General features: G+C 39.4%; 2 protein-coding genes across 2 annotated transcripts in view; both read left to right on the forward strand.

Moving 5' to 3' along the window:
• MAPK10 (mitogen-activated protein kinase 10) overlaps positions 1 to 12,835 on the forward strand; it is a 626,159-nt gene that overhangs the window by 120,484 nt on the left and 492,840 nt on the right. The window lies entirely within an intron of this gene.
• LOC123334392 (ragulator complex protein LAMTOR5-like) lies at positions 5,040 to 5,490 on the forward strand. The gene has a single exon (XM_044945685.2). The coding sequence runs from the start codon at positions 5,215 to 5,217 to the stop codon at positions 5,488 to 5,490; it is 276 nt and encodes a 91-aa protein (XP_044801620.2). The 5' UTR covers positions 5,040 to 5,214.

Consider the following 12,835-nt stretch of genomic DNA (forward strand, 5'->3'; position numbering starts at 1 on the left):
TCTCCCATATATTAATAGTTATATGTCTTTCTGTGAGTGACTTAATTTCTTTAAGTTTCAGCATTTAAATAAAATCTGTAAAATGAAGATGCTAATACCCATACTTGGTTCTTGTATGTAAAATGTGCTCAAGCACGACCTGCTATCATACTCCTAACGGTTAGCATTAAACTGTGGGGTGGGCACTGTACTAACTGCTTTATGTGCACTATCGCATTTATCTTTTCCAGAAGATGAAAAATTTGCACAAAGTCACACAGAAAATAAAGTGGTGAAGAATTCATGCTCAGTTAGCCTCCAAAACACCTGCTCTTCACCACACAACTATAGCTATTATGAGCGAGAGAGTGGGAAACTGAGAACATTGTGAAACATAGCTGCTAGATGAACTTGGACAAGTTTCTTAAAGATTTTGAGCATCAGTTGTTTTATCTGTAAAATGAGGATATAATACTTACAATATTACATAGAATTAATGTAGAAGGTAAAAGGCAAGAAATATTAATAAAGAATATCTATGTCATTGTTTCTAGACTAGAAATACAGTTTTTGAGCTACTCTGTTTAAAAATTATGTTGCTCTCTCTCTGTAGGGTCTGCATAAAGCCCACTATATTTAGCAAAGTCCACTAAGCTATGTATTAAGGTCTCTTTCCCTCGTCTTCCATTTTGAGGTTTAATGATGACCATTTGGTGTTCTTCTAAACATGCGTTGCTTTCATAGAACTCCCTGCCTTTGTTTGGCTGTGAGATCTTAGTTCCCTGACCAGGGATTGAACCCGTGCCCCATGCATTGAGAGCTTAGAGTCTTAACCACTGGACCAGCAGTGAAGTCTCTCTGCCTTTTTAAAGGCTGCTTTCGTGATCTGAAAAACTGCCCCTCCTTCTCTTGCTCCCACCCCAGTATTTTCTCTTCTGGCTAACTTAAGTTTTTTCAGTACTTGCATCACCTCCCCCTCCCCCCACTTTTTTTTTTTTTTTTACAAATCTGTATTTGTTTAACATCTTCAACTCCCTCAATTATAGTTGAATGACCTTTCTCAGATGACTTTGTAAGTGGACATACATCCATTGAATCTCATTTCACAATTTTCTTACCAGTCATTTTTCCTCACTAGACCGTGAGCTATCAGAGGGGTAAATATTGTGTCTTTCTCATCTGTATGACAAGAGTTAGCACAGTGTGGGTGCAAGGTTGAAAGCCTGATGTGTGAGGAGTAAATGCAGCGCTTGGAAGTATAGAGCCTGGGTCTTGGCAGGTATTTAATAATAAATATTTTCTGACATTTTAATAATTTTTAATATTGGTTACAGTCATGCTGCTGCTGCTAAGTCGCTTCAGTCGTGTCTGACTCTGTGCGACCCCATAGACGGCAGCCCACCAGGCTCCCCCGTCCCTGGGATTCTCCAGGCAAGAACACTGGAGTGGGTTGCCATTTCCTTCTCCAATGCATGAAAGTGAAAAGTGAAAGTGAAGTCGCTCAGTCGTGTCTGACTCGTAGCGACCCCGTGGACTGCAGTCATAAGTGTATATTAATAATATTTATTTAATTATTTATAATGTAAGGGTGATGTTTGTCTCTTTGTTCCATTGTACACATTTCAGAATTTAAACAACATATTTATGAAAGTCTTTCTTCTACAGTTTATCCTATTATCAGTTGAAGTAATTAAAAGGTGTTTCTGCAAACTACTTATTTTCCTCATTGTCCAGACATGGTGAAAGTCTCCAATTACGATTATTATTTTTAAAGCACATCTGTTAACCAAATGTGATGTCTTTTGTTGTTAGCTGACCTAAGATAAAGGCATTTCCATGAAATCAAACTGGAAAGAATCAGCAAGGGTTAATGCAAAAATGACATACCGAAATAAACATGACAAGCAACACAAAGAAGGTTGGAAGTCCTTTTAGAAAGATACAGTTTGCCAATTTGACTCTGTCTTCTCTTTTGACAAAAATTCAGTGCTGGGGGCCCCTGCTGGGGAGATCGTGGAGGAGGGAGGGAGGAAAGACAGGGACACAATTTAAATGTTTTGACAGCTTAGTCAAAGAGAGTGATGTGCTGCAGGCGTTTGCACATTTAAACCCCAGCTGTAACAGCTAGAATTCTTCTTGCACCATCTAAATCCAAGAATTGGCTGTTTGGAAAACTGTCTCCCGACTGCAACACGCACACACAAAAGAAAAAGTGAAAAATATCAGGTAAGCAAGAAACTGAATACACTCAAGTCTCTGTTAAGTGATCATAATTAACTTGATTTGAATTTTCTCATGTTCATTTTTCATTAGAATTTTATCCCAGACAGAACCAAGAGTGCCAGAGCACTGTGTCTTTATTCTCTTGGGTCCCCTGTGCAAAATTTCAATGCATCCTGGCAGCATGAGCAGGTTTAATGGTAGGGAATTAAAAAGTTCACTACAATTTAGTTCCACAGTTGATCGAGTCAGTCCATTGTCATTCGAAGATGCCTCATTCAGGCCATTTCTTTTGTCCACACAATGCTTATTGGAAGAGGCTAGTCAATCCACAATAAATTTCTCATTGTTGGGAGAAGGCGTGGTCTTCTAGGATAGCAGCAACTTTGCTCTCTGTCTTTCTCTTCCTCCCCCCCTTCACACACACACACACACACACACACACACACACACACACACATTGTGGCACATAGCTAGAAATGAATGGGTGTCACTGAATACATATTGCCTGCCTTGTCAGTAAACAAAGGCTGTGTCTGCCCCTCCCCCATCATGCACCCTGGGGAGACTCAGGATGAAAAAGCACAGGATATTCTGACCCGAAAGAGAGCTGAGGTGCATATCAAAGGAATGATTTCAGTGAGCCCATACTCTTGCATCTTTCCATGCATAGAAAAGCACTAAATTCCTTAAATTGAGATAGCTGGTTTTCTTTAATTAATAGTAATCTTTTGATGTTCTGACTACCTGGTCTTTGTTGCAAAAACTCCCGTGTATCCCAGCTCCTCCCACACCTCTTCGGAGCAGTATTTCAGAGGTTGTTTTCCAGACTTAAGTCCTCAGTTTTGTCCAGTGAATAAAACATAACTCTCAGCTTTCAGGTTGTGCGTTTTTGTTCAGTAGACGTTGGGGAAGAGGCATAAAGGAAAGGAGGAATGTGGTGTTTGGGACGTGACTTCATATAGCATTTCATTCCACAGGCAGGATTTATGTTGTTGTACTGACTATTGTTTGAAATGAAATGCAGCAGCACTAGGTTTTGGGTGGTGTTTTTAAATTTTAACTCCCCAGTCACAGTCACCTATCACTGTGTTAGGCACATGGGAGAATTTAAGAGCGACAAAACAGCGTCAGGCTGCCCTCTAGCCCTGTAAATGAGCCAGGCAGGAGCGTGCGACTTGGCAAACAAAGCCTCTGTTTTATTAAGCTAATGAGTTTTTGTGGATAAGCAAGGCTGGCATTAAATCATTTAAAATGAATTTCTCCTAGATTGAAACATTGTACCCACTGTATTGAGAAATGAATTTTAAAATTTGGGTAAAGTTTGATTTCTAATAACCTGCAATATTTCCTTCTCTTTCATTGCTGTTTTTCTTTCCTGTGGCTTTTCATTTAGAATTACTAAAGCTTCGTGATGTGCTTCCTCTTGACTTTGAAGTAGTAAAAGAAAATAACCGAAAGTGCCAAGAATCTGGAGAATCAAGCTGTCCAGAGTTGAGCAGAAAGTGCTTATTGTTTTGCTTGTCTGCGTGGTGGTTTCCAGCAGAAGACTTCATGGGGTTAATTTGAATTTCTTGCCTTCTTAAAACTGTAAGACAGCCACATTTTTATGCACCTGTTTTTAGCAGTACACACTTGCCTTGAAATCGCCGTTTCCACTGTAATGGACTAAGTGGTTGCTCAGCCTTGAGAATAAATAAGCCTCCTTAAGCACTTAAATCCCTCCTGGGGAGACACTTCCAGAAAGGTTCATTTTGTGTCACAGCTAGGGACAACACTCAAATAACAGGCGAGAACAACACCAATTATTTTAAAGGAGACTAATTAGGGGATACACAAGAGGAACTTCAGCTGCGAGTTGTAGAAACAGAAATTTAGAGGTGGGAATCATAGCACTAAAAGTTTTTATTCCTCCACTTCCATAACTTTTATGGTAAAAAGTCTCTGGCTTCAAAGCTTGTCTCCCACAAATTGAACTCCGGCAGGGATTAGGGTGACTGAATGTTTGTTGATGCCCCTGGCTACACATTTGATCACTTGCATTTCCAAATGTTTGTTTTCTTCATCCCTTGTCAGAGTAGAAGAGAGTATTTACAGACAGAGGCTCCTGAATCTCTGTCAAAATGTTTTCACTCACTTATCTGTCCCTTCATTTATATGTCTGGTCAGGCTTTGGTGGAATTGCTCACTTTGTGTCAAGTACTACATGAATCAATACTTTGTCTTCAGCACGCTTTGCAGCTTTGTGAGCTAAACTGCGGTGCAGTGGGGTGAGGTGGTCAGCAGTGATGATAAAGGAAGAAGAAAAATAGTTTCAAGGACCAGTATGACATTGGGTGCAAGAAAATATTTGCAGGATATTCCGCCAGAGATGATAGGTAATAGAAATTGTGGACACCTATTCAGTTCAGTTCAGTCACTCAGTCGTGTCCGACTCTGCGACCCCATGGACTGCAGCACTCCAGGCCTCCCTGTCCATCACCAACTCCCGGAGTTCACCCAAACCCATGTCCATCGAGTCGGTAATGCCATCCAACCATCTCATCCTCTGTCGTCCCCTTCTCCTCCAGCCCTCAATCTTTCCCAGCATCAGGGTATTTTCATATGAGTCAGCTCTTCACATGAGGTGGCCAAAGTGGCTTTGGAGTTTCAGCTTCAAAATCAGTCCTACCAATGAACACCCAGGACTGCTCTCCTTTAGGATGGACTAGTTGGATCTCCTTGCAGTCCAAGGGACTCTCAAGAGTCTTCTCCAACACCACTATTCAAAAGCATCAATTCTTCTGCACTCAGCTTTCTTTATAGTCCAACTCTCCCATCCATCAGACACCTATTGCGTCTCTGTTAATAGTAACTCCAACTTCAGTATTTTGTTTGGGTTCCTGTTTATTATATAATCATAGCTAAATTAAATTGTGTTGTTTTTAAAAGCAGTATATTGACCTCTCACATCATGTGATTGACTGAGGGGCCCCTGACACCAATGTGGCGCAGAAGGAGGCGACACGTGGCGGGATGGAGGCTACCTTGCAGCAATGCTTGGAGGACACAATGGAGAATCCATGCACTATTGGAGTCCTGTGCACAGATTTACAAGGACTCAATCTGGGCTGCCACAGAACCCTGTCAGATGAGCATGCTGGGGTGATATCTGTTCTAGCCCAGCAAGCAGCTAAGCTAACCTCATACCCCACTGGTATTTCTGTGGTGTGTCTAGAATCAGATAGTGGGAATATTATGCTCCAGAAACATGATGGCATCACAGTGGCAGTGTACAAAATGGCCTCCTGACGTCTTGTATCAGTGCTCCGAAGCCTGTCACAGGCCCTCAGTGGTACCTTATGTTAATTATCTTATAGATAATATAATATACTAGAGTTCTAGTAATTAGACCATTCATGTAATAAGCATTGGTCACTTTCCGATTAATTTTAGAGTAAGCCTTTTGACCCTCTGTGGCTTGACTTATCAAATACTGGTTAAGGAAAGTACCACATTTTGAAACAGCAGATTTAAGTCACCTTGTATATAGAATTTTGTTATGTTTAATAATCCTGATTGGAGGGAAAAAAAGCAGTATATTGATTCCAACATTATAGATTCAGTCTTGGGATGTCTCAATTATTATATATGAAAGCTATTTTAACACTGATTAAGTGAAAAGGAACTAAAGAGCCTCCTGATGAAAGTGAAAGGGGAGAGTGAAAAAGTTGGCTTAAAGCTCAACATTCAGAAAACTAAGATTATGGCATCTGGTCCCATCACTTCATGGGAAATAGGTGGGGAAACAGTGGAAACAGTGTCAGACTTTATTTTTTGGGGGATCCAAAATCACTGCAGATGGTGATTGCAGCCATGAAATTAAAAGACACTTACTCCTTGGAAGGAAAATTATGACTAACCTAGATAGCATATTCAAAAGCAGAGACATTACTTTGCCAACAAAAGTCCATCTAGTCAAGGCTATGGTTTTTCCAGTAGTCATGTATGGATGTGAGAGTTGGACTATGAAGAAAGCTGAGCACCAAAGAATTGATGCTTTTGAGCTGTGGTGTTGGAAAAGACTCTTGAGAGTCCCTTGGACTGCAAGGAGATCCAACCAATCCATTCTAAAGGAGATCGGTCCTGGGTGTTCATTGGAAGGACTGATGCTAAAGCTGAAACTCCAGTACTTTGGCCAGCTCATGCGAAGAGTTGACTCATTGGAAAAGACTCTGATGCTGGGAGGGATTGGGGGCAGGAGGAGAAGGGGACGACAGAGGATGAGATGGCTGGATGGCATCACTGACTCGATGGATGTTTGAGTGAACTCCGGGAGTTGGTGATGGACAGGGAGGCCTGACGTGCTGTAATTCATGGGGTCGCACAGAGTTAGACACGACTGAGCGACTGAACTGAACCTCTGCCAACAATTTGTAGAACTTTTCATATCAATCAGAAAAATGACCAAATGTAGTGATAAATTAATTGAATGAGAGACCATTACACTTTGCTGGCTCTAATGCCATGGTGGCTTATGTAAGCAAAACAAAATCTTAGCCTGCAAATGCCTCAAGGTTACAAAACTGAAAATGTAGGGATGACCAATCACAAACAATTTAGGCTTTACGCTGTAACCAATCAAATAACTTCCTTTCTTTATATCGGTACTTTCTCTGTATGTCTTCTCCTTGGCTCCTGTCTGCCAAGAGTCTGTCTAAGAGTACTCTTAACCATTTCCTGTTTGGTGCTGCCTCATTTCAATTAATTTTTGCTCATTTGCTTAAAATTTAAAATATACCTCAGTTTATCTATCAACAGTTGTTTTGTATAGCTACTTCATTCATCTCTAACAATTAATAACGATTTCTGTGATATGCCAAAAACATTCAAAGATGCATGTGTTCTCTGTCCCTTAGTTGTGTCTGACACTCTGTGACCCCATAGACTGTAGCTCGTCAAGGTCCTCTGTCCATGCAATTTTCCAAGCAAGAGTACTGGAATGAATTGCCATGTCCATCTCCAGGGGATCTTCCCGACCCAGGGACTGAATCCATGTCTCCTGCATCTGCTTCATTGCAGGCGGATTCTTTACTTGCTGAGCCATCCAGGAAGCCTACATATACATAGATCTCCTCCCTTTTCCATTTCCTCTTTTTGAAAAACTCAATCCCACTGCTCTAAGTTGCATCACTTTGAATCATTTTTATGGGGAATTTCTTCCAGGTTTCCTTTGGCCAGTCATCTTGCTTTGGCTGGTTCTGAGTCTGTATTTGGTATATATTAATATCAAGGTCCTTTCCTCTGTGCATTCAAGATGGTTTCTAGTGAAGATGTTTAAGAGCAGGTTGACATTATTACCATGAGGTGATGCCCCCTGTCTTTTTGACCTTTTCGAGGAGCCTTTCTGTGCTTGTTGTTGTTCTTCAGTCACTCAGTTGTGTTGGACTCTGTGACCCCATGGACTGCAGCATGCCAGGCTTCCCTGTCCTTCACCATCTTCTGGAGTTTGCTCAAACTCATGTCCATGGAGTCGGTGATGCCATCCAACCATCTCATCCTCTGTCGTCCCCTTTTCTTCCTGCCTTCAATCTTGCCCAGCATCAGGGTCTTTTCCAATGAGTCAGCTCTTTGAAGAAGGTGTCCAAGTATTGGAGTTTCAGCTTCCTCATCAGTCCTTCCAATGAATATTCAGGATTGATTTCCTTTAGAATTGACTAGTTTGATCTCCTTGCAGTCCAAGGGACTCTCAAGAGTCTTCTCCATCACCACAGTTCAAAAGCATCAATTGTTTGGCGCTCAGCTTTCTTTATAGTCAAACTCTCACATCCATACATGACTACTGGAAAAACCATAGCTTTGACTAGACGGACCTTTGTTGGCAAAGTAATGTCTCTGTTTTTTAATATGCTGTCTAGATTTGTCATAGCTTTTCTTCCAAGGAACAAGTGTCTTTTAATTTCATGGCCTCAGTCACCATCCACAGTGATTTTGGAGCCCAAGAAAATAAAGTTTGTCACTGTTTAAATTGTTTCCCCATCTATTTGCCATAAAGTGATGGGACCGGATACCATGATAATCGTTTTTTGAATGTTGAATTTTAAGCAAGCTTTTTTACTCTCCTCTTTCACCTTCATCAAGAGACTCTTTAGTTCCTCTTCACTTTCTGCCATAAGGGTGGTGTCTTCTGCATATCTGAGATTATTGATATTACTCCTGGCAATCTTGATTCCAGCTTACGCTTCATCCAGCCCAGCATTTTGCATGATGGACTCTGCATATAAGTTAAATAAGCAAGGTGACAATATACAACCTTGATGTACTCCTTTCCTGACTTGAAACCAGTGTGTTGTTCCATGTCCGATTCTAGCTGTTGCTTCTTGACGGGCATACAGATTTCTCAGGAGGCAGGTAAAGTGGTCTGGTATTCCATCTCTTTCAGAATTTTCCAGTTGGTTGTGATCCACACAGTCAGAGGCTTTGGTGTAGTCAGTGAAGCAGAAGTAGATATTTTTCTGGAATTCTCTTGCTTTTTCTGTGATCCCTGGATGTTGGCAATTTAATCTCTGGTTCCTCTGCCTTTTCTAAGACAAGCTTGAACATCTGGAAGTTCTCGATTCAGATACTGTTGAAGCCTGGCTTGAAGGATTTTGAGCATTTCTGTGCTAGCATGTGAAATGAGTGCAATTTTGCAGTATGGTGAACATTCTTTGGCATTGCTCTTCTTTGGGATTGGAATGAAAACTGACCTTTTCCAGTCCTGTGGCCACTGCTGAGTTTTTCAAATTTGCAGGTATATGGAGTGCAGCACTTTAACAGTGTCATCTTTTAGGATTCTCTGTATGTACGTAGTAGGGAAGTTCTCCTTGACTTCGAGAATGAGGAATATGTGGTCATTTATCTCTTATCTGAGCAGGGTTCAGCTCTTTTCTTACTCCTCATTTGGGATACCCATCCACAAGGACAAATTCTGGCTGCTTAGCCTGGGGCCCATCTATCTCCTGCCTCAGTATGTGGTATCTGTTTAAATATGGCTGATTTTGACCCCCTCCAAAGAGAAACACAACATTTATGATCTCAAAATATAATAAGATCATTATTTCTAGGTAAAAATTTTGGTAAGACTTCAGTTTTCACAGGCCCTGGACAGAACATCTGAAGAAATAGCAGTTTCATTGCCAAATATAAGTGAATCACAAATGACATAATTTCCTCTGAAAAATGCCAGGAATATTTTCTCTGTATATGGTTGTCTATATCGTGCTCTTACATATTTCTGAATCTCACCTTGTGTTTAAAGTCTGCAACTGTATCTTTTATCTGTATTCTACACTTAAAAAAAAATCTTTTATAAATACAATGCCAAACCACTCCTCTCAGATGTGTACATATCAATAATTGAATAAAAGTATTGAGGCATAAATACTCGATTTCTTAAAATCCATAAATATCATTAAGAATTACTTTTACTATCTTAAAATATTTGAGAGTTAGTTTTACTATTTTAAAATATTGTGAGAAACGGTTGTAGGAGACATACTATTACTCTACTGAAAAAAATGTATTTAAACGAACTAAAGTGAACTATTGATGACTTAAGTTTGTGTTCTTCTCAGAGTTCTAGTTTTCTAAAAAGGAGAACTCTTGAATTTGGTGAAACTGAAAGTGTTAGTCACTCAGTCATGTCTGACTCTTTGTGACCCATGTACTGTAGCCCGCCAGGCAGCTCTGTCCATGGGATTTTTTCAGGCAAGAACACTGGAGAGGGTTGCCATTCCCTTCTCCAAGGAATCTTTCTGACTCAGAGATTGAACCCAGGTCTCCTGCATTACAGGCAGATTCGTTACCGTCTTAGCCATTGGATGGAGAAGGAAATGGCAACCCACTCCAGTATTCTTGCCAGGAAAATTCCATGAACAGAGGAGCCTGGCAGGCTACAGTCCATGTGTTGCAAAGAGTTGGACATGACTAAGCACACACATGTAGCCATTGGAACATTTATCAATTTAAAAATTAAAAATAGCCGAGATTAGAATTTGCTATAATGCACTCAGCCTCCTGTCCTGTAACTCAGTTTGATACATACAAGTTCTTTGTGACAATTGGTTTATTTCTGATGAATATTGCTAGGAAAATTTCTTCATAACTATAACAGACCCCCTAAACTCTTAAAAAGCAAATGACTGTAATTGTATTCAAAGGCAAAGTTCTAGAATTACTCTGAATTTGACATATGTTATTTACACTTTCATTTTCTACAATTATCCTTCTTGATTCATATTAGAGTTACCCAGAAATCACCTGGGTTCATCTTTGTTAAAAAAAATAAAAGTGAAAACATAGCAGATGCATTAGAGTAATTATATAACAATTTCTGCTGCAGGCTAAAAGCATCTTTCAGGCATTTTAATTAAGCCAGGGGTGTTGCAGCATGCTAGCAAATATACTCCATTTGATCTTCAAAAAATACATATTATGACATGCATAATGACAGAAACAATGCTTTATATTTTAAAGAAACAATCTTTTTCATATAATCAACTTTATTTTAAATTGTAAATTTCTATTTTAAGATTAACTCAGGAATACCTGTATGTATAATTTAAAGAAGACAGGAGAGGCCAATTATTTTGAGAAGAGATGGATTTGGGTGCAGGCTTCCACTCTATTCACTTTTCATGGATTTATTTTTTATTTTGCAAGAAGAGATTAGTGGAATACTTATGAAGTAAGATTTTTTTCTTGATGAATTCTCCATAGTATCCAATTTTATTGCCAATGTACTATAAGAACTAAATATTTTAATTCTTGCTGCTGCTAAGTCGCTTCAGTCGTGTCCGACTCTGTGCGACCCCATAGACAGCAGCCCACTAGGCTCTTCTGTCCCTGGGATTCTCCAGGCAAGAATACTGGAGAGGGTTGCCATTTCCTTCTCCAATGCATGAAAGTGAAAAGTGAAAAGTGAAAGTGAAGTCACTCAGTCGTGCCCGACTCTTCGCGACCCCATGGACTGCAGCCCACCAGGCTTCTCCGTCCATGGGATTTTCCAGGCAAGAGTACTAGGAAGAATAGAACTGTCTTTGCTTTGGTGACTGTGATAACCACTAATCTTAATTTCTAGATTTGAGTAGTTTGACTTTTGGATTATTTTGGCCATCTTTTATTACTTTTTTACTTCACATTTGACTGTCTTCTATGATGACACTTTTTAGAAGTGTCTTTCTATAGGAGGGTCTTCTGTATGCAAAGTAATTCCCCCACTAGCATTCAGTTCTTTCCCTTTGTAGTGAACAATTATGAATCCTTTTGTTGCAAAGGTAGAATAAAGAAGAAGGAAGATAGGGGATAAGAGAAAAGGAAAGCAGTGGAAAAAGAAAGGAGATACGATGGAAGCGGGTGAAGAATTTTGTTTAACAGAGGGAGGTGTAAGTAAAAACATTTAATTCTGGAGAAAATGAATGGATAGAATGAATGAATGGATAGATAAATATTAAAATAAAAAGATAGCATAGAATAAAGCAAATAGCAAAACAAAATATCCTGTGTTATTCATTTTAGTTAAAGAATATCTCATGCATAAAAAGAAATTAAATTCTCTTGGAAGATGTTAATGTCAAAATATCTATTCAGTCTTGTCATACTTTAGATAAAAGCATAATCTTGCAGCTTGAAAGTATTCTGATGTATTTCATTTGTAAACAATTTTCTGGGACAGGAAACTCTAAATGACATCAACTACATGTTTCAATTACAAACCAAATTAACATTATTTTAGAAGAAAAATGGGTATCTTCATTTAGAAGCCAGATGTCTTATTAAATACAATTTCCTCTGTTGGCTGCTTTATATTAGGGGCAGATTTAAAATAAGAACAGCTTCTGTGAAATATAATTATACCTTTTGTGTGGCTTTCATGGTCATGGAGGCTGGAATATGAAAGTCACTGACAAACAGATCTGCAAAGCAGCTTTTTTCTTTTTTTTTCTCTAAAGAAGTTGTTTAAATTAAATCAGCTGTCATTTTTTTTTGGCTGTCCAGAACCTTGTTATTGTCTCAGTTATGTTAGATTGATTGATATATCCATTCAGAGTTTCCTGTTATGGCTTTCAGAGAAGTCTCTCATTGCTCTATCCAGTGTTCAGCCATCAAATACTTCCTTGGTGGAGAATTTACATTTTTTTTTGTCTCATAAATGCTTTAAGATGGATGCAGTAAGAAGCATAAGCTACATCTGGTGTTTGGGAGTTAGAGTTCTTTTTGTATCTTTCTCATGTGGACACTCTAATGAAAGAATGACTTCTTTTGCTTAATAATTATTCTGATTTTATTCTTTTCCCTCTTAAAAAAAGTTCTTAATGCGTGTATCTTCCAATGGGTGGTGTTTACTTTTTTTGGCTCCTTATGTCTAATGAATTGGAAACTATTGGCAATTGGAAAACATTGGCAGTAAGTGACCGCCTGGTTATTAAAGTTTACTCAGATGCTGTCTGCATTATCCAGTAGATAGAACCATGGAATCCAGAAGCCAGTGGGTTACCTGGTCCAACAACCTGTCTAACACAATTGGTCTAGCGGTTCATACACATAATGTCTGGACCTTGGCACTTGCGAGGAGCCCATTCCACCTCTGGACAATGCTGTCAGACAATTCTTCAGT

The sequence above is a fragment of the Bubalus bubalis genome, chromosome 7 (genome assembly GCF_019923935.1).
Source record: "Bubalus bubalis isolate 160015118507 breed Murrah chromosome 7, NDDB_SH_1, whole genome shotgun sequence".
NCBI lineage: Eukaryota > Metazoa > Chordata > Mammalia > Artiodactyla > Bovidae > Bubalus > Bubalus bubalis.

Excerpts from the sequence above, each read along its gene's own strand:
- LOC123334392 (XM_044945685.2), top strand. The coding sequence starts at position 5,215 with ATGGAGGCTACCTTGCAGCAATGCTTGGAGGACACAATGGAGAATCCA.